Raw genomic sequence first — 17878 nt, 5'->3', positions numbered from 1 at the left:
CCTATGGGGTGACATAAAAAATGGGTGTCATGGGCCGTCTGGATAAGTAGTGCTAATGCTGAAGAGGTTTAATGATGTGCTCTTAATACATCATAGATAATATGAATAATATATGGATATAAAAATATATATAAGATATATAAATAAATAAAAATAAATAAATAGATACTATTACTATATCAATATGGTCCTTAATTGGTTTTTACGCAACTTAGATCGGTAATGTGACATCTATTTTAGCTGTTTTCCTCACGGTTTTCATGAGCTCATTCCAGAAAAAGTCGCGATTCCTGAGATCGTCAGACCACCGCAAATAGGGCCGGTTAACGCTCATCAAAAGGCGAATGATGTACGGCGTTTTCTCGTCCTCTATATCTTCCAGGAAGATTAACAGAATTGCGTCACGCTGAGAGCGATTAATGTGTTGAAGAGCCAATCGCAATTTCGTCATGTACCATGCGTTGTTGATGGCGGCATTGGTGATTATAAACACAGATTTGTAGCTGTTGTCGATCGCAGCTGCTGCTGCGTCGAGCCGCAACATTCCGGCTGGAAGGTCATCATCGCCAACGCATAGCACCACCTCAGCCTCTCTGTCCTGGAGCTGCGGAACCAGATAGTTCACCACCCACTCTTCATCATTGTCGTGGAATATGATGTTGATGTCGTATTTGTATTCGTCGTCGTCTATGACTTCTGTGTAGCCAATGACACAGAGCTTAAGCAGAAATAACTTATAGTTGATCCACCATCGGTTGTAGTATATAAGAATTACACAAAAGATCGTGACGCCCAATGCTACAGAGATTCCTACGTACGTGAGGACCTTGGGCCCGCAGAGGAGGATGGGTTCAAAGTCGATGAACCTTCCCCCAGAGAATTCCGGCGGCGAATCACGGGAACATTTCGTACTGGTCAATAAAACCTTGTCGTAGTTTGCGTGAACCCAATTTCGAAACCACGCGTTCGTACAGCTGCAAGATAGAGAATTATATGACAAATCGATTACATCGATATTGGCAAGGAGTGATGAAAATTCATCCTCTGGAAGAACTGAAACATCTGTTCGTGCCAGAAAGAGGTGAGAGATATTTTTCAAGTTGTTTACATGCGGAGTGGGTAGAGATGATATCTGATTTCTGCTTATGTACAAAGAGGCAAGCTTGGACTGGCTCGAGAAAATGGAGGAAGACATTTCCTGTAATTTGTTGTCATCCAGACTTAAAGTTTCAAGATTCGTCAAATTATCGAAAAGATTTGGCTGAAGTGCACTTAGTGAAACGCTTCTCAAATACAATCGGCGGATATTTCTGAGATCTTTGAAGCATGATGATGGAAACCCCTCTCTGAACAAGTTCCTGCTGAGATCAAGGTTCTGTAGATTATGCATGTCCTGAAAAAGAGACACATTTCCCTCAGCATTACACAGGTCAGATACGTGCAAATTATTTCCCTGCAGTAATAATTCTTCGAGTACCGTCAGTCCTAAAAGCGATTGCTGTGGGTCCAGGCTAGTTATCCGTGATTCACTGATATCCAGAACACGCAGACTCGGTAAGTTTTCGAAAACATTTACTTTAAAAAGAGTGTTTATCAAGTTATTTTCATTGAGATGAACGCTCAACAAGTTTTTCAAGCCGGAGAAAGCATGAATGTTGATACTTTTTATGTTATTGTAGGAAAGGTACAAATGTTGAAGCTTAGGAAAGCCTATAAACGCATTTGCACGAATCTCGTTCAGGAAGTTAATTTCAAGTCGAAGTTCTAGCAATCCAGGCATCAGTACACCAGGTGCATGAGGCGTTGTCAATCTACTGATACCACATGAGGAGAGAAACAAAACGGTGGTTGCGGTCAGGTTCTTAAAGGCAAGGAAGGAAACTTCTTCCACTGTGTTAATCACCAGCGATAATCGATCCAGACGTGTCAAGTGTCTGAAAACATTGTCGGGGCCCTTACGAAAAAGTCCTGTGGTACTCCTGTGGTAATTACCACAGGACGATACCACAGGACAGTACCACAGGAAAGTACCACAGGACAGTACCACAGGACAGTACCACAGGAATTGTCCTGTGGTATTTTGGGACATACCACAGGACAGTACCACAGGAATTCCTGTGGTATTTTGGGACGTACCACAGGGCAGTACCACAGGAAAGTACCACAGGACCGGTACCACAGAACAGTACCACAGGACAGTACCACAGGAATTCCTGTGGTATTTTGGGACGTACCACAGGGCAGTACCACAGGAATTCCTGTGGTATTTTGGGACGTACCACAGGGCAGTACCACAGGAATTCCTGTGGTATTTTGGGACGTACCACAGGGCAGTACCACAGGACTATAGTACCACAGAACAGTACCACAGGAACTAGCTGTCCTGTGGTATTTTGGGACAGTACCACAGGACAGTACCACAGGTCGATCATTACCACACAGCATTACCACAGGGCAGTACCACACAGCATTTCCATGGTACCACAGGAGAGTTCCACACAGGATAGATCAAAAAAAAAAAAATCTGGGAGACTTTTAGCCACATTTCAAGGAATATTTCTGATAGGTGAGTGATGGATTTTAGGACAAACATGGCCTTACTTAATAACCTGTCCTACTCCTAACATATAACCTCAAACGAGAGTCTAATGGCCAAGTGCCAATCTAGTCCTATAATAGATCTATATAGTCATATTCTATTCCTAGGTAGCCATCGACCCTCTCAGTACATATATATATGGCCGTCTATCCGTAAAGCATTAAGGCATGGTTACTAACTCGATTATACTTTATTATCAAGATATGAAATTACACTTTCATAACAATATCTATGATATTGGGAATAACATAACATAATTAGACAATCTTTCATAAAGTTCAAAGTAAGTTCCATCATTAATACTTTGACTTTTTAAGTCATATATGTATTTTCTAAAATCTAGAGTGCTTTTTATGAATATTCATGAGCTATGTAAAAATTTGTACCACAGGAGTACCACAGGAGTACCACAGGAGTACCACAGAAGTCCATATGAAATTTCTCATGCTTTACATCAGCACTTTCACTAAATAGGTAATACTGTAGGAGCATAGGACAGGATAAGTAATGGCAAATCAATTATAATAATTCACAGCATAACTCATCTATCAATTAATTGAGGAATATTAATATGTGCTTTTTTGTTTGTATTTTTGTTATAAATTTCAGTTGATTCTGCCTTACAATTTTCCTGTGTGGTACTCCTGTGTGGTACTGCTGTTTGATATTCTCCTGATGTGATAGTCCTCTGGTATAAAATGTTAAGAAAAAAAAAAGAATATCCTGTAGCATTTTTCTGTGGTACTTACGAATTTAATTTGCTGTGTGGTACTTCTGTGTGGAAGAGCACCATATTATGATTTTCCTGTGGGATTTTGGACAGTTCCTGTGGTACTCACCTGTGGTATACATCGAAAATTACCACAGGAATTCCTGTCGTACTGTCCTGTGGTACGTCCCTAAATTCCACAGGACAATTCGTGTGGTACTGTCCTGTGGTACGTCCCAAAATACCACAGGACAAGTCATGTGGTACTGTCCTGTGGTACTATCCTGTGGTACTTTCCTGTGGTATTGTCCTGTGGTACTGCCCTGTGGTACTGCCCTGTGGTACTGTCCTGTGGTACATCCCAAAATACCACAGGACAAGTCGTGTGGTACTGTCCTGTGGTACTATATCCTGTGGTACTGTCCTGTGGTACGTCCCAAAATACCACAGGACAAGTCGTGTGGTACTGTACTGTGGTACTATCCTGTGGTACTGTCCTGTGGTACTGCCCTGTGGTACGTCCCAAAATACCACAGGACAAGTCGTGTGGTACTGTCCTGTGGTATTATCCTGTGGTACTTTCCTGTGGTACTGTCCTGTGGTACTGCCCTGTGGTATTGTCCTGTGGTACTGCCCTGTGGTACTGTCCTGTGGTACGTCCCAAAATACCACAGGACAAGTCGTGAGGTACTGTCCTGTGGTAATATCCTGTGGTACTGTCCTGTGGTACTGTCCTGTGGTATGTCCCAAAATACCACAGGACAATTCCTGTGGTACTGTCCTGTGGTATGTCCCAAAATACCACAGGACAAGTCGTGTGGTACTGTCCTGTGGTACTTTCCTGTGGTACTGCCCTGTGGTACTTTCCTGTGGTACTGCCCTGTGGTACTGTCCTGTGGTACGTCCCAAAATACCACAGGACGAGTCGTGTGGTACTGTCCTGTGGTACTATCCTGTGGTACTTTCCTGTGGTACTGTCCTGTGGTACTGCCCTGTGGTACGTCCCAAAATACCACAGGACAAGTCGTGTGGTACTGTCCTGTGGTACTTTCCTGTGATACTGTCCTGTGGTACTGCCCTGTGGTACTGTCCTGTGGTACGTCCCAAAATACCACAGGACAAGTCGTGAGGTACTGTCCTGAGGTACTATCCTGTGGTACTGTCCTGTGGTACGTCCCAAAATACCACAGGACAATTCCTGTGGTACTGTCCTGTGGTACTATCCTGTGGTACTTTCCTGTGGTACTGTCCTGTGGAACTGCCCTGTGGTACTGTCCTGTGGTACGTCCTAAAATACCACAGAACAAGTCGTGTGGTACTGTCCTGTGGTACTATCCTGTGGTACTTTCCTGTTGTACTCTCCTGTGGTACGTCCCAAAATACCACAGGACAATTCATGTGGTACTGTTGTGTGGTATACATCCCAAAATACCACAGGACAATTTGTGTGTATACTGTCTTGTGGTACTGTCCTGTGGAACTTTCCTGTGGTAATGTCCTGTGGTACTGCCCTGTGGTACATCCCAGAGTACCACACGATCCTGTGACACAGTACCACACAGTTCCTGTGTTAACATATATTTGTGTGGTACATTGTGTGGTACCAGCCAGTACCACAGGGAGTACCACATGAGCATGTAAAACAGTACCACACAGTTCCTGTGGTAACATTTATTTATGTGGTACATTGTGTGGTACTGACAAGTACTACAGGGAGTACCCTACAAGCCTGTGGTACAGTACCACACAGTTCCTGTGGTAACATTACAAGTGTGTGGTACATTGTGTGGTACCGACAAGTACCACAGGGAGTACCACAGGACTTTTTTGTTAGGGGGAGAGTGGTAAAATTGTTCTCAGTGAGGTACAATTTGGCCACTGAAGTGTTTTTTAACGGCGCAAAGAGGTCTTCCGTGAAATCGACGAGTTTTGTCTTATGAAAACTGATAAAAGTGATTTGCGACGAATAAGCTACGGCCTCAATCACTTGCTTGGCTCCACTAATAAGTAATGGGTTGCGACTGAATGATACACCACGGATATGTGTTTCATGGAAACTTGCTCTCTCTACTCGTGTCACTTTGTTGTTACCAAAGTCCATCAAGGTACACTGGTTTGGACTTTGGAGTTCTCTCAGGTCACCCTCTTTGATGCACGTTATAGAGTTGTCGGTTACATCCAGCAAAGTGATATTACTCTCGCTAGACAGTTTTACATTAAACTTTGCCGAGCTGATATTATTTTGTCCAAAATCTAAAAAAGTTATAAAGTGATGTTTCCGTAGATCGATATACGGTATCGATGGAAAAAGATTTCTCCGCAGATAGAGGTCAGTCAGGAGGAGGTTGTTACTAAACAAATGTTCTGGCAAATAGTTAAGACGATTATCAAGTAGATTGATCGTCTTTAGTCTAATCATGTCGATGAATGCTCCAGATTGAATGTTTCTAATCATATTTGCTCTCAGCGATAAGAACACAACATCCGAGAGTCCCCGCAGGGAACCATTGCGGATTTCCACCAACATGTTGTAGGACAGCGAAAGGTGGAAAACATCTCCGGGAATATCGGTTGGGATGTCTATGAAACCACGATGAGAGCAATTCATTTGACGTGATGCGACTTGATAATTACATTCTTTGGAGGATGCGGTACCGGCGTTGAACATAGCGGCTCTGTGCGTGGTATGACCAAGTCCTTTCGACAAAAGTGCAAGGAGGAACGATATCACACAGGTGGTTCTCATGGCTGCAGATTGGGACTTCGTTTCTTCAAACTTTTCAATTGGTGATGACGATGGTAGGTAGTGGTTTAAATGCTCTGTAAGAAATAGACATGCGACATCGTTATGAAAATCATCTCCGAAGGATCAAGATCGAAAGTGGGTATTTTGAGTCATGCCTATATATTTCATGCCTATATTATTCCACTTCTATCAGCCTTACCAAATGCTGCGTGATATCCAACAAAGTGTCGATATTGAGAGCACTCTTGTGTCTTTGAATAAAAAAAAGGTAAAATATCAATAATCAACTTCACGCCTTTCCAACCAGCCAATTTACCATGTTTGTCCTTTTTTCCATGTGAATTTGCTTTTTGAATAAGGAGGCTCTGATGAGGGGTCAACACGTCAATATATAACTCCCCCCCCAAAAAAAAATAATAATAATAACAACCATATTCATCCGGGTGCTAAAGTCAGATTTTGGCCTGACCTTGGTTTACCGGTCGCCCGATGTATTTGATGGTATTACCCTATTTCGAAGGTGCTGAACATTGCTGTATCCGAATCTGGATAATTCAGCTCTTGCATTCATGATGGTTTGAAGATATTCAAGATGGGATGTATGTGAAATAATATACTAAAAGTCCTCATAAATCCTCTTTGAGGGTTTTCTGCAATCCAAGGTGGCGTCCAAAATGACCAACATTCCTGCTTTTCTTATAACGTTGCAGGTAGGTTTCACCTATACACACTTTAATTGTCGAAACATACGTTTTGAGATAGAAGGAGCCAAATGAAATACACTACTTATTCAGATATTTTGAACACACAAGAAATGATAAAAAGCGTTTAAAATCTTTAAGACAGGGCACCAGTAACATCAGTCTACCTTTTGATTTCACCACTAATTTGTATGACCATCACAAAAAAAATTGATCCTCGTGATCAAAAAGGGTTGTATCGTATGGTCATCACCAAATGCATCAAACCAGATCCTGCCACGTCATGATTCCCCCATTCAACTTGCAGAGTCTTTTCGTAGATTCTTCGACGAGAAAATCAAACGCATCCGGCAGAATCTAGATACTTCAGTCTACGAGGACCTGTCTGTTCCAGTCAGAGAGCATTGCTCATCTAGTCTGAGTGAGTTTCAAATGGTGGCAGAGTATGAAATAGTCAAAATCATCAAACAAGATCCAATGCTTATTGTGATTTGGACCCAATACCCACTGCTCTTCTTAAAAATGTGATGTACTGTCTCACCCCAGTTCTTGCTGAAAGTTTAAATACCAGCTTACAAAACGGTATTGTGCCAACATGCTTGTAACATGCAATTATTCATCCCAGACTAAAAAAGGATGATCTCCCCCATGATGATATATCAAGCTACCGGCCTATAGCGAATCTCAGTTACGTTGGAAAATTAGTCGAGAGAGCTGCTGCCAGACAGATCAGGGAGTATTTGAATGAGCATAATCTCCTTCCTCGCGCCCAGTCGGCTTATCGTGAACATTTTAGTGTGGAGACAGCTCTTCTGAAGGTCCAGATCTCCTTCTGGCTTTAGATGCTCGTCAAGAAACGGTGCTGGTGTTGCTGGATTCCAGCGCAGCGTTCGATACGATTGACCACGATCTTCTGCTTGAGAGAATGGAATGCTACTTTGGAATTCGCGGAACTGTTCTTCAATGGTTCTGCTCCTATTTGAGGAACAGAACGCATACAGTTTAGATAGAAAGATGCCTTTTCGGAAGCCTGCAGTGATAAACTATAGGGGTTCCTCAAGGATCCGTCATCGGGCCCCTTTCCTTTACGATGTATACAGCACCAATAAACGGCATCATAAGAGCTCATGATGTGAATGTAATGCTCTATGCAGATGATACACAAATGTACATAATGTTTAAGAACACCGAGCGTGAAGAGTCGTTGGAAAGATTAAACGCCTGTATAGCTGATGTCAGAGCTTGGGCAATGAGGAACAAGCTGTCTCTGAATGATGCCAAAACGGAAGTGATTAATTTCACATCAAAGTTTTGTTCTCAGTCCAACCTTTTGCATGTTTGTGTTGGGGATAGTCAAATCAATCCTGTGCCTCATGCTAGCAATTTGGGGGTCGTCTTTGATCAGCACATCAGTATGAAGGAACATATAAAAACTGTCGGCAAATCGGCTATGGCAGCAATCAGATGCATCAGTCAAGTCAGAGGTTTCATTACAAATAAAGCTACACTCATTCTGGTTCATGCATTTGTCACCAGCCGGATAGACTCCCGCAACAGCTTGCTGTATGGCCTTCCTTCTACCGACATCCACCGCAGATGCTGCAGAACATCGCAGCCAGGCTTGTCACACGAACTCCTCGTCAACAAAGTATAACACATACCCTCAAAAAATTACACTGGCTACCTGTTGACAAACGCATAATGTTGAAACTCATATTGCTGACCTACAAGGCACAACATAGTTCTTCCCCAACATGTCTGGCAGATTTGCTCAAGCGGTATCACCCTCCTCGCAACCTTCGCTCAAGCACCCAAGCGCTTCTTCACACACCCAGAACCAACACGTCATATTTCGGGGGCAGATCTTTTGCAGTTGCTGGACCTAATCTTTGGAACAATCTCCCACAAAACATTCGACGGGCACCCAGTTTTGCAAATTTCAAATCCAGTCTGAAAACTCACCTTTTTCGTCTTCCTTGATTAAGATAAACATTCAGTACCCCTTTTGTTATTTATTGTATTTATTATGTTGATTGTTATATTTGTTAGTCATTTGTTTGTATGTTGTATCTTTGCCTTTATTGTACAGCGCATAGAGAAGCATGTGCTTATTATGCGCTTTATAAATGTATTATTATCATTATTATTATTATTATTATTATTATTATTATTATTATGTTGTATCATATTTCGGTATGTTGTTCATTCTTATTCGGTTTCTGTATTATTTTTACTTGATATTATTGTTTGCAAGCACGTATCATTGTCGCAACTTTTGTATCTGACGCAGCTAGGGCTCCCTTGTGAAACAGGCTTGTACGGTTACGAATGGGAATACCCTGCTTTGAAATAAGACATGAATAACTTACTGACTAACTGAATGAATAGATAGATAGATAGACAAATAAATAAATAAACAAATTAATTAATTAATTAATTAATTCATAATTCATATCAAGATCAATGGCTCACTGATTCGCGGGTCAGTTTTCATCAGTTGTCTCTTATAAATAATTCATGTGAATGTTTATCAAGGGATAATTAATTAGACATCGTTATGTACTCTTGATTCTTCTCTACTCTACCGCCGTTTCCGGGCAACACAATTTTGACAGGAGACCGCTTGTGCTTACCTGTGATGGTGAACACATCAACACTCGATTACATCTCTCCTTTGTACTCTTCAGATTTCCATAAAGTCTCCTTTTATAAGAAGGGTTATCCATTCGTATTGACACAGTCGTAAACAATAGTAATGAAATATGATGTGGTGCACAAAACGTCAGACAGGTTTCATATTTCTTCCGCTAACTTGGAAATATGTTAATATGTTCCTATCAGACAAAGCACATTAGCCTAACTGGCCGATTTGTGTGAAAGCTATACAATTTCCTCCACGTCCGATTATGTAGGAACATTATGTGACCAATTATAGCAGCAGAAAACCCATCAGCCTTTTCATGAAACTTCCAGCCTAGTCTAATTTGCAAAGATTTCTTCGCTTGCAACATCAGATAGAAGTGAGCTTTAATCGATTTTGCGTTATCATTTCAGTTATAAAATCGTAACGACAAGAGTAATTCACACAATGATTTTCAGACATACATTAGTACAACATCCACATATTGAAGCGAGGATCTGACAAGGATCATATAGTAATATGTAGGAAATGCAAGGACAATGTAGTATAAAAAGCAAGAAATTAATGCTCTTCGAACGTAGACTACCTTGACGAAAGAAATGTTTTCTTTGCGGGCATTACTTCCGCTTTCATAATCCAAACGCACCATGGAGAAAACATCGTTCGTAACCTTAGACAGAGATGAGGAACTAACATATCCCAGGGTGTTTCTGAAAATCGTCCAAAAGGAAATCTTGAGGAAACGTCTAAATCCTTGGACAAGGCGTCTTTCACATACGACCTCCCCGTTGTACTTTCTCAAAAATCTGTCTGTTTACCGGCGTAAATCCGTGCCAAGGAGCGGGAGGAAGATCGCCTATAGTCACCACATACAATCGATCACATACGATTACAAGCCAACAACAGGACCGCGCAAAGGGGGAAGGGGGGAGTGAGGGGGGGGGGGGGGGGCTGCCTCCACCTTTTTTTTTCAGAAGATACAGGGAGTGAATGTTTGCATTTCCCACTTTTTTGTGTGCATGAAATGATATTATAATGTTGGAGGGAAGTGGCAGCAAAAAAAAATTATGAAGTTTTTTTTTTCTTTTTTGTTTGTAAGACGACCTTCCGCGGAAAATTGCATCCAAACAACATGAAAACTGTTTTGTTGTTGGTTCCGTTTTGTTTTGTTTTACTTTTTTTGCTTGACAGACGATTTTGACACCCCCTCCCGCCCCCTTTCAAAAATGTAGCGTCACCCTCTATAGTGCCCTCGATGTATAGGCCTACACGTACGAAAATGAAATGAAAGGAAATAAATAAAATGGTGAAATGGATATCCATTTTCTGTGTATGTATTAATGGAGTATTATTTCCTATATCTATTGCATTTCTCAATTTCCTTGAATTAAGCCAATTAAAGCACTCATCCCCAGGGGTGTCCTTCCGTTTTAATGACGGGGGTGGGGCAAAAAAAATATGTGCGAGAGAGCGGAGGAACCTGTTCAATGCAGTGTTCTTGAGTTTTCACCAGTATTACTGTTGATAATGATAATAATGATAATGATAATGATAATGGTAATAATGACAATAATGATAATAACAATATACCAACAATGACAAAACCAGCAGATGAAGTTTGGGCACCGAACTAAGCAGATACTTGCAATTTATAGACTAACCTCTTTTAGATAGTCGAATAATAATAAATTTAGAGTGACTATTCAAATGGATTGAGCTGCTACAACCGAGAGCGAAATAAGAAAACAGCCGAGTCTTGACAAGTCTATTTAACATTGCTAATTTAAGATATTGAACTTTCTATTTTCTTTTAGTCTGATTCTAAAGAAGCCTTCAAAAGTCGACTTGGAAAAAAAATCGTTCCCTAAGTTGAGGTGTCCGTTATCATCCTAAAAAGTGAAGTGTTGTCTCTTCCAAGGTTCCTTAGTTGTATCAGATAGTGCTAGCCCTGAATATTAAAATCCATGTGTAGCTAAGTAATCTAAACAAACTCTTGCCTTTGTCGAACATGTATCGATAGATATCGTAGATTACGTAGTACATATACTGTTCATGCACAGTCTTGACATGCATATATCATACGTGTATATGCAAGGATGACGTTGGGATGAGCCCATCACTTGGCAACCAAAGGCCCGCAATCAGCCATTTATGACGTGTTTCTATTTTCCTCCCAACTTTGGAAACATACAAACCGACGACAATGGGATGACGAGTGCTATAATAGTGCATACGTACTGATTTTAAGTGGCAGTTTCAATTCTAGCTGCCCGAAGCTATAAACAATAAGCACTTCATGTGAAGGAGATCCCAGTAAAATCTCAAGTTGTTGGCGCAAAATTTGTTTTGTTTTGTTTTGTTTTTTGCTATGCATTATGGTCTTGGATAATTTGAGCAAAACGATACTATAAAACAAAAAGGAACACACCCAGAATTGCAAAAAAAAAAAAACAAAAAAAACACACACCACAAAACCCAATAGTTTTTCCATTTTGATGGCTCAACTCGTACTTCAACCATTATTATTACTTGACTGTAGCTACCGTATGGTGGGCCTTAGTAAAGTATGGAACATCCAGTAATTTTTCCATCACATGACTACCTCTACTCCGTTCAGCCAAGCACACAAGCTTTAGTAAAGTATGGAACATCCAGTAATTTTTCCATCACACGACTACCTCTACTCCGTTCAGCCAAGCACACAAGCTTTGTGCAAAATAAAAAGATAAAAAAAGTTTAAAAAAATTTGTTCGTAGTCTTTCGCATCCTGCCTTCACCTACATCGTACATACAATCTGGAGCTTAGATCTGCGACGCGAACGTTCTGCTCTCTCCATGCAATGTGTTGCAAAGAAACTTCAGATCGTCGAAGACGCAGACTATACAGAATAAAATGGCGCCCCATGTTATTATTGCATCAAGCATTGCTTTCTGCGTCGTGAATTTGAGCGGACGCTAAAATGACCCAAACCCTACACGAAAACTCAGACGACGCAAGGTCGATTTTGATCACCGACTTTTGCGCATGCACAGAACAGTTTCTTTTTTTTTAATGAAGACCGCGTCGCGAAAATCTAAGGCTCTCTAGTGATAACTGAGCAGCCGTTAAAATTATGTTCTTATGGTCATTCATTTTACTTTGCAGTATGCCATCAGATAAAGAAACAATATTTTAAATCCCTCATATAAATAATGAATATCAATCCCAATATCACAAACTTGACGGAGTTTCTATGGGAAAGTGGAACAGTTTGTCGAAATCTAATAACGAAAAAAGCGAAATATCTCAAGTGTTTAAACAATCGCTGTGGTATTACGACGCTCTCTACTGTAAAAAAAAATGCCTGTCTATTAACTTTCTATCTGCACTTTCTTTCTTTTTTTTTTTTGGGGGGGGGGGATAAGTGATCACAAATTTGAGAATAAAATGACGCAAATTATTACTAAGGAGCAATAATTACCAAAACTATTCGTTTGTAGCTTTTATGATACTTTATTGGCGATAATGACATATTCACTGCAACTTGTCAATGGAGAACACTTTGAACACGCACGTACACCCATGTCAATGTAAGAGAAAATAATTTTGACTAAAGCTTGACTAGATGGTGACCTCGAAAAAAAAAGATGTGTTGAAGGAACGAAGGGATGAATGTGATATCCATAGCAAAGTGCAGGGGCGGATCGAATCTAGGAATTCCGTAAAGAGGAGGCGCCTTTACAAAATTAAACGGGGGGGGGGGGGAGGGGGGGGGCAGCGCACGCACCCCTCCCAATTTTTCTTTTTATTTCTTTTGTTTTAACGAAGATAAAGGGGGACGCGAGCCCACTGCGCCCCCCATCAGCCACTGAAGTGAGCTGTTCTATAACAGAGCATGCGTGTGTGTGTTTGCGTGTGCGTGTGTGTGTGTGTGTGTCTGTTTGTGTGAGGGATAGCGCTCATCATTTCGCGCACATCTACACAATACACACGTACACATACGCACCACCTGAACGCCAGCGAAGGCACCTGTTTTGTTATTACGCCGCGCTCGCCAGAGAATAGTGAACTTTCGCTACTCTTCCCCTACATTGCCATCCCTTTAAAAAGGAAATCCACTCCAATAATAAATAATTCTGAAACAAAGAACAAAATATTCCCTGCAGAACGTTCTAAACATTACAGAAATCCAAATCGAATGAGGATTAAGGAAGATATGACATCTTGAAATGATACATTTCTTCGGAAAATAGTTCTTGACAAGTCCTTATGAATATTCATGAGTGAGTTCATGTTATTGTTGGAACGTTCTGCGATAAATTATTTGCTCGTTGTTTGAGAGTTTATTCCGTAGGGATTTTTTTTTTCTTCAAGAGTTAATTTATTTTGGGGTGGATTTCCTCTTTGATAATGACACAAACTCAATACAAGTTTACTTCTGTCTGATAATGCAATGTGTAAACGGAGTATTTAGACTTCGTTAAAGTCACGTGAAAAGGTTGGATTTCCCCACTACCACCATAACACGTGTTTACTGGACCAAACAATGTCTTTGCATATCCCGACGTGGAGTAGAATATAGCCTTCACATACATATGCCCAAGTCAGGCTGTCTGCGTTGTCGGTAAAGAACATACACGATGTGAAAGCAAAGTACAAAGCCTGTCTGACGTTTTATGCACCATGCATATTTAATGTGCAATATGCCTGCACATTAAAGTTTACTACTTCGGTAGAATGAGTCGATGGCCTTCTCAGACAGGAGATCGAGTAACCTGGCGGGTACGGAAGCGGAATGCAAATTGCTTTGATGTTCACCATTATCTAGGAGACAGGTAAGCACACACGGTGTCCCGCAAAAACATAATATTTTGCCCGGAAATGAGACGGTATGCCTATGATGGAGAGACCAAAAATAGAGTATATTGTGACGGCGTCGAATGAAATATTCTCACGGTAAACATTTACATAAACTATCTGTAGAGGGGATGAACCAAAATTCTATGCTCCGTTACAGGCATCTTCAAACTCAATGGTCCGAATTCATGAAGGTGGTACTATATTATTGTAAAGCTTGGACATTTCAAACCCAGGTCTATGTAAACCTTGTAAAAACTTAAACCATTGTTTAAACCTCGCAGCAATTTGCAATGCAAAGTTTAGAAAAACCATGGTCTAAAATTGTACCATGAATTCTATCGTCATGCAATCCATGGTACAATTCTAGACCATAGTTTGAACCATGGTCTAGAATTGTACTACCTTTGTGAATTGTTCTGTTGCCATTGTTCTGCCATCCTTTTGTACTCTCTTTAGCGTTACATGTGCTTTACAGACTGTACTTTGATCTCTCAGGCTCTTTGTTTGGGACGAAAGGTACCCAACCATTTCCTGTCAAAAGATTGTGACAATGCCCGACCCGCATCGACTTTTTTAAGGGCATTTCTATTTGAAAGATGAAGGTACTGGCTGTTCTGCGCGATTTCCTACTTATATGATACGTATATAGGCAGATGTTTTATTTGTATTTGTATTTTTATGATTTGAAATGTAGTTCAGAAACGAAACTTGTGCGAACTCAAGTTATATCTTCAATCTGTCTTAGGCATGTTGTGGTGATTTGAATGGTCCCGTGCCTGTTACGGCTTCTCGTACCTACACTTTAATGGTAAACTACATGTACCTTCGAGTAATGGATAGGCCTACACACATGCACAGTCAAATTGCATGATTTGCCGGCAAAACTTAAATCGATCCATCGCCACTCAGTGCTTGTTGATTTGAGACTGAATCGTGTCATCGTCGGAGATGCCTTTAATGTACCAAATCCAACGACAAAGTCTTCGACCATACCGATCAACTCGACCTTCCCGATGTGTTTAATATTATTCTGAGTCGTAATCCGCACAGCCTGACAATCATGGCAGCAAACAGACTAAGTCCACTGTAGTAATCGAACATAATCTGACGAGCATCGCGATAGGCTATTGATCGTTGGACGTATGACGCCAGCAGCCTTGCCAGTTTCCAGTCTTGCGATTGGTTCTTAATGCCAGTCGTAGAGATTTGAAATGTCGAATTTCTACGACAGTTCGTGAGATTTCAGCCAATCATGTTACAATATAATGTAGGCCTCCTGAGGCATGTATCTATAAAATTAGTCGTATGACAGGTCCGATCGTGCAATGCATGTGCGATGGGCTGTAGCAAAGAGTTCGTAAGTGAATTTCAGCTCGCTGAAATGTACAGACAATGCGCATGCTATACTTGCAAGGATTTACTTCTGGTAATTTCAGACTACCCACGTCCATAATGATTTAAATCTGAATAATTAACGAGAATCATACGCAAGTTGCGATCAAACGAAAGGCTCTTCCAGCAACGGAACGCAGGGATCACACGGAATTTGCGGATGATGCTGGCATTTGATGTGAAGTTGCGTTTAATCGGAAGTCGAGTTTCTAGCAATTGGGCCCATGTTTGTCAGATAACAGATTTTCAAGGGATTTTAAAGGATTTAAGGGGATTGTATAGTTTTGGTTGAGACCTGGCTTAAGGTTGCTGACTTTTTTGTGAGCTAATGAGGAACCTGTTTTGAAATAATTATGAAAGAGCATTCCAAGAGGAATTCAACATTCATTTCATGAAAATTGGGTTCACACTTTGTAAACATCGTATACTGTATTTCCAAAATGATATCTGAGATATCCCCCCCCCCAAAAAAAAAAAAAAATCCTAAGAAAAGATGGGACCCACCTTTTACTATAGTATGAACAAACCAAATGGTATGTACTGTAACATTTAAAAAGTAGTTTCTTAGTATCTCGCAAAAACTTAAAATCTCAATCTTCATCTCCACCAATACTAAAGGATACCATCCCTTCAATCAACCTACCATAGGTGACCGGACACTGGACAAACCTATCGGCAATCAAAGTGAGCCAATTTCACTGTAATTTTCAAATCTTGTCCACTATTGGAGCTTCTGACCAGGCAACGGCACTTTTGTAGAGCTCATACTGTGTACCCCATGACAAACAAAGAGTGACGTATCCAGACTTCGCTTAATCCAACCTATAAGCCCAACAACGCCAAACGCTCTTTCGGTAATATAGATGAATATTGATAAGCTCTGATGATTGGTCAGCGCACGTATATTTGAATGACTCCACATTTTTGTATGTGTATAATGAAATTGTTTTACCGCTAGATGAGGAAGTAGGGCGGGTAGTTCAAAGACTCCTGTGCACATATTCCCTAAACTGTTGCGGATCGAGCCGTGAAGACCACTGAAACACACTATTGCGCATTGATTAAAACCCAACTATAGGCCTACTCTTCACTTCTAAACTTGGGTCACTTCAAGGGTATCATTAATTCTCTAAAACATAGACTGCCAAAATCAAAGCTAGTCTGATGAAAAGGAGTAAAATCTTACAAGTTCAAAGGTAAAAAATTGACTGATATCGGATGAACAATAAGGAAGTTCTGTCATTTTGAAGTTTTGCTACTTTCTGAAAAACAGTTCTTGTACAGTTGACATGAATATGTAAATGAGTGAGCTAACCATGTCGTACCCTCCAACTTTCCATTAATCCTGTACAAAGATAACAAAATTCAATGTTTCTGTCATTGAAGTCTACAACATGATGTTATTCCTGGTTGAATAACTTCAGAATAGTGATCAGTTAGATATACCAGGATTTTAACCTTGGGCATAAATGCGTTTGAAAGAAAATACTTGAAATTTCAAAATTTTATGTACAAACTGTATGGTAAGTTATAAGGGAAATGACATGCTCACTTTGCCATTTGGTTATTCATAATAAATTGACTGTTCAAGAATTGTTTCTCCAAAATAATGAAACTTCGAAATGTCACAACTTCCTTAAGTTATCTTTTATCCGATTTCGATCAAAATTATACCAATGAACTTGTAATATTTTACTCGTTCTTAACAGACTTACTTATATTTGGACTGGATTTTTCTCTTTAAGCATTTTCCGAGGAAATAAAGTGTGATGAAAAGTCGAAGAAAAGTAATGTTTCAATTCTAGAAGAAAATGCGGTCAGCCTTAAATATTTTCTTTTTCTTAAAGCTTCCCCCTAACACTTAGCCTATAAAAAATCTTATCTTATCTTTTGAATGTAATGCTAACCTTTGTGATTATTATCTTCTTTAAAAAAGTAGTCGCAATGTAGTTTAAATAAACAATATCAGCGGTAATGATTGCAATGAAACACACAATGAAACACATTGCATACCTTGTTTCAGGCGCCTGAAACAAGGTTACCAGTGTGTTTTATTTCATTGTATATGGTTCCACCATTTTTTGGGGGGTTTATTTGTTTCGAATGATATCACGCAATGATTACCACTGTTATTGCTTATTTATACTATACTTCAACTACTGTTCCATTATTTTCATTGCCAATGTATGTCATAATATTTCTGCTCTGTTGTAGCGAATGTCATGTCGCTGTCTGTACTCCCTTTGATTT

At 40.3% G+C, this 17878-nt stretch overlaps 1 protein-coding gene across 1 annotated transcript; it reads right to left on the bottom strand.

Annotated features, from left to right (window-relative positions):
- Positions 1-211: 211 nt before the first annotated feature.
- Positions 212-5816, bottom strand: LOC139732254 (toll-like receptor 3). The gene is made up of 2 exons (XM_071643128.1): positions 5791-5816; positions 212-974 (listed from the first exon to the last, which is right to left on the bottom strand). The coding sequence occupies exons 1-2, from the start codon at positions 5814-5816 to the stop codon at positions 212-214; spliced, it is 789 nt and encodes a 262-aa protein (XP_071499229.1).
- Positions 5817-17878: the final 12062 nt, after the last annotated feature.

This window comes from Diadema antillarum, unplaced genomic scaffold, assembly GCF_040938485.1.
Source record: "Diadema antillarum isolate AM-2024a unplaced genomic scaffold, OU_Dant_1.0 seq00000407_RagTag, whole genome shotgun sequence".
Classification (NCBI taxonomy): domain Eukaryota; kingdom Metazoa; phylum Echinodermata; class Echinoidea; order Diadematoida; family Diadematidae; genus Diadema; species Diadema antillarum.
This window is presented reverse-complemented; position numbering and strand designations above follow the sequence as displayed.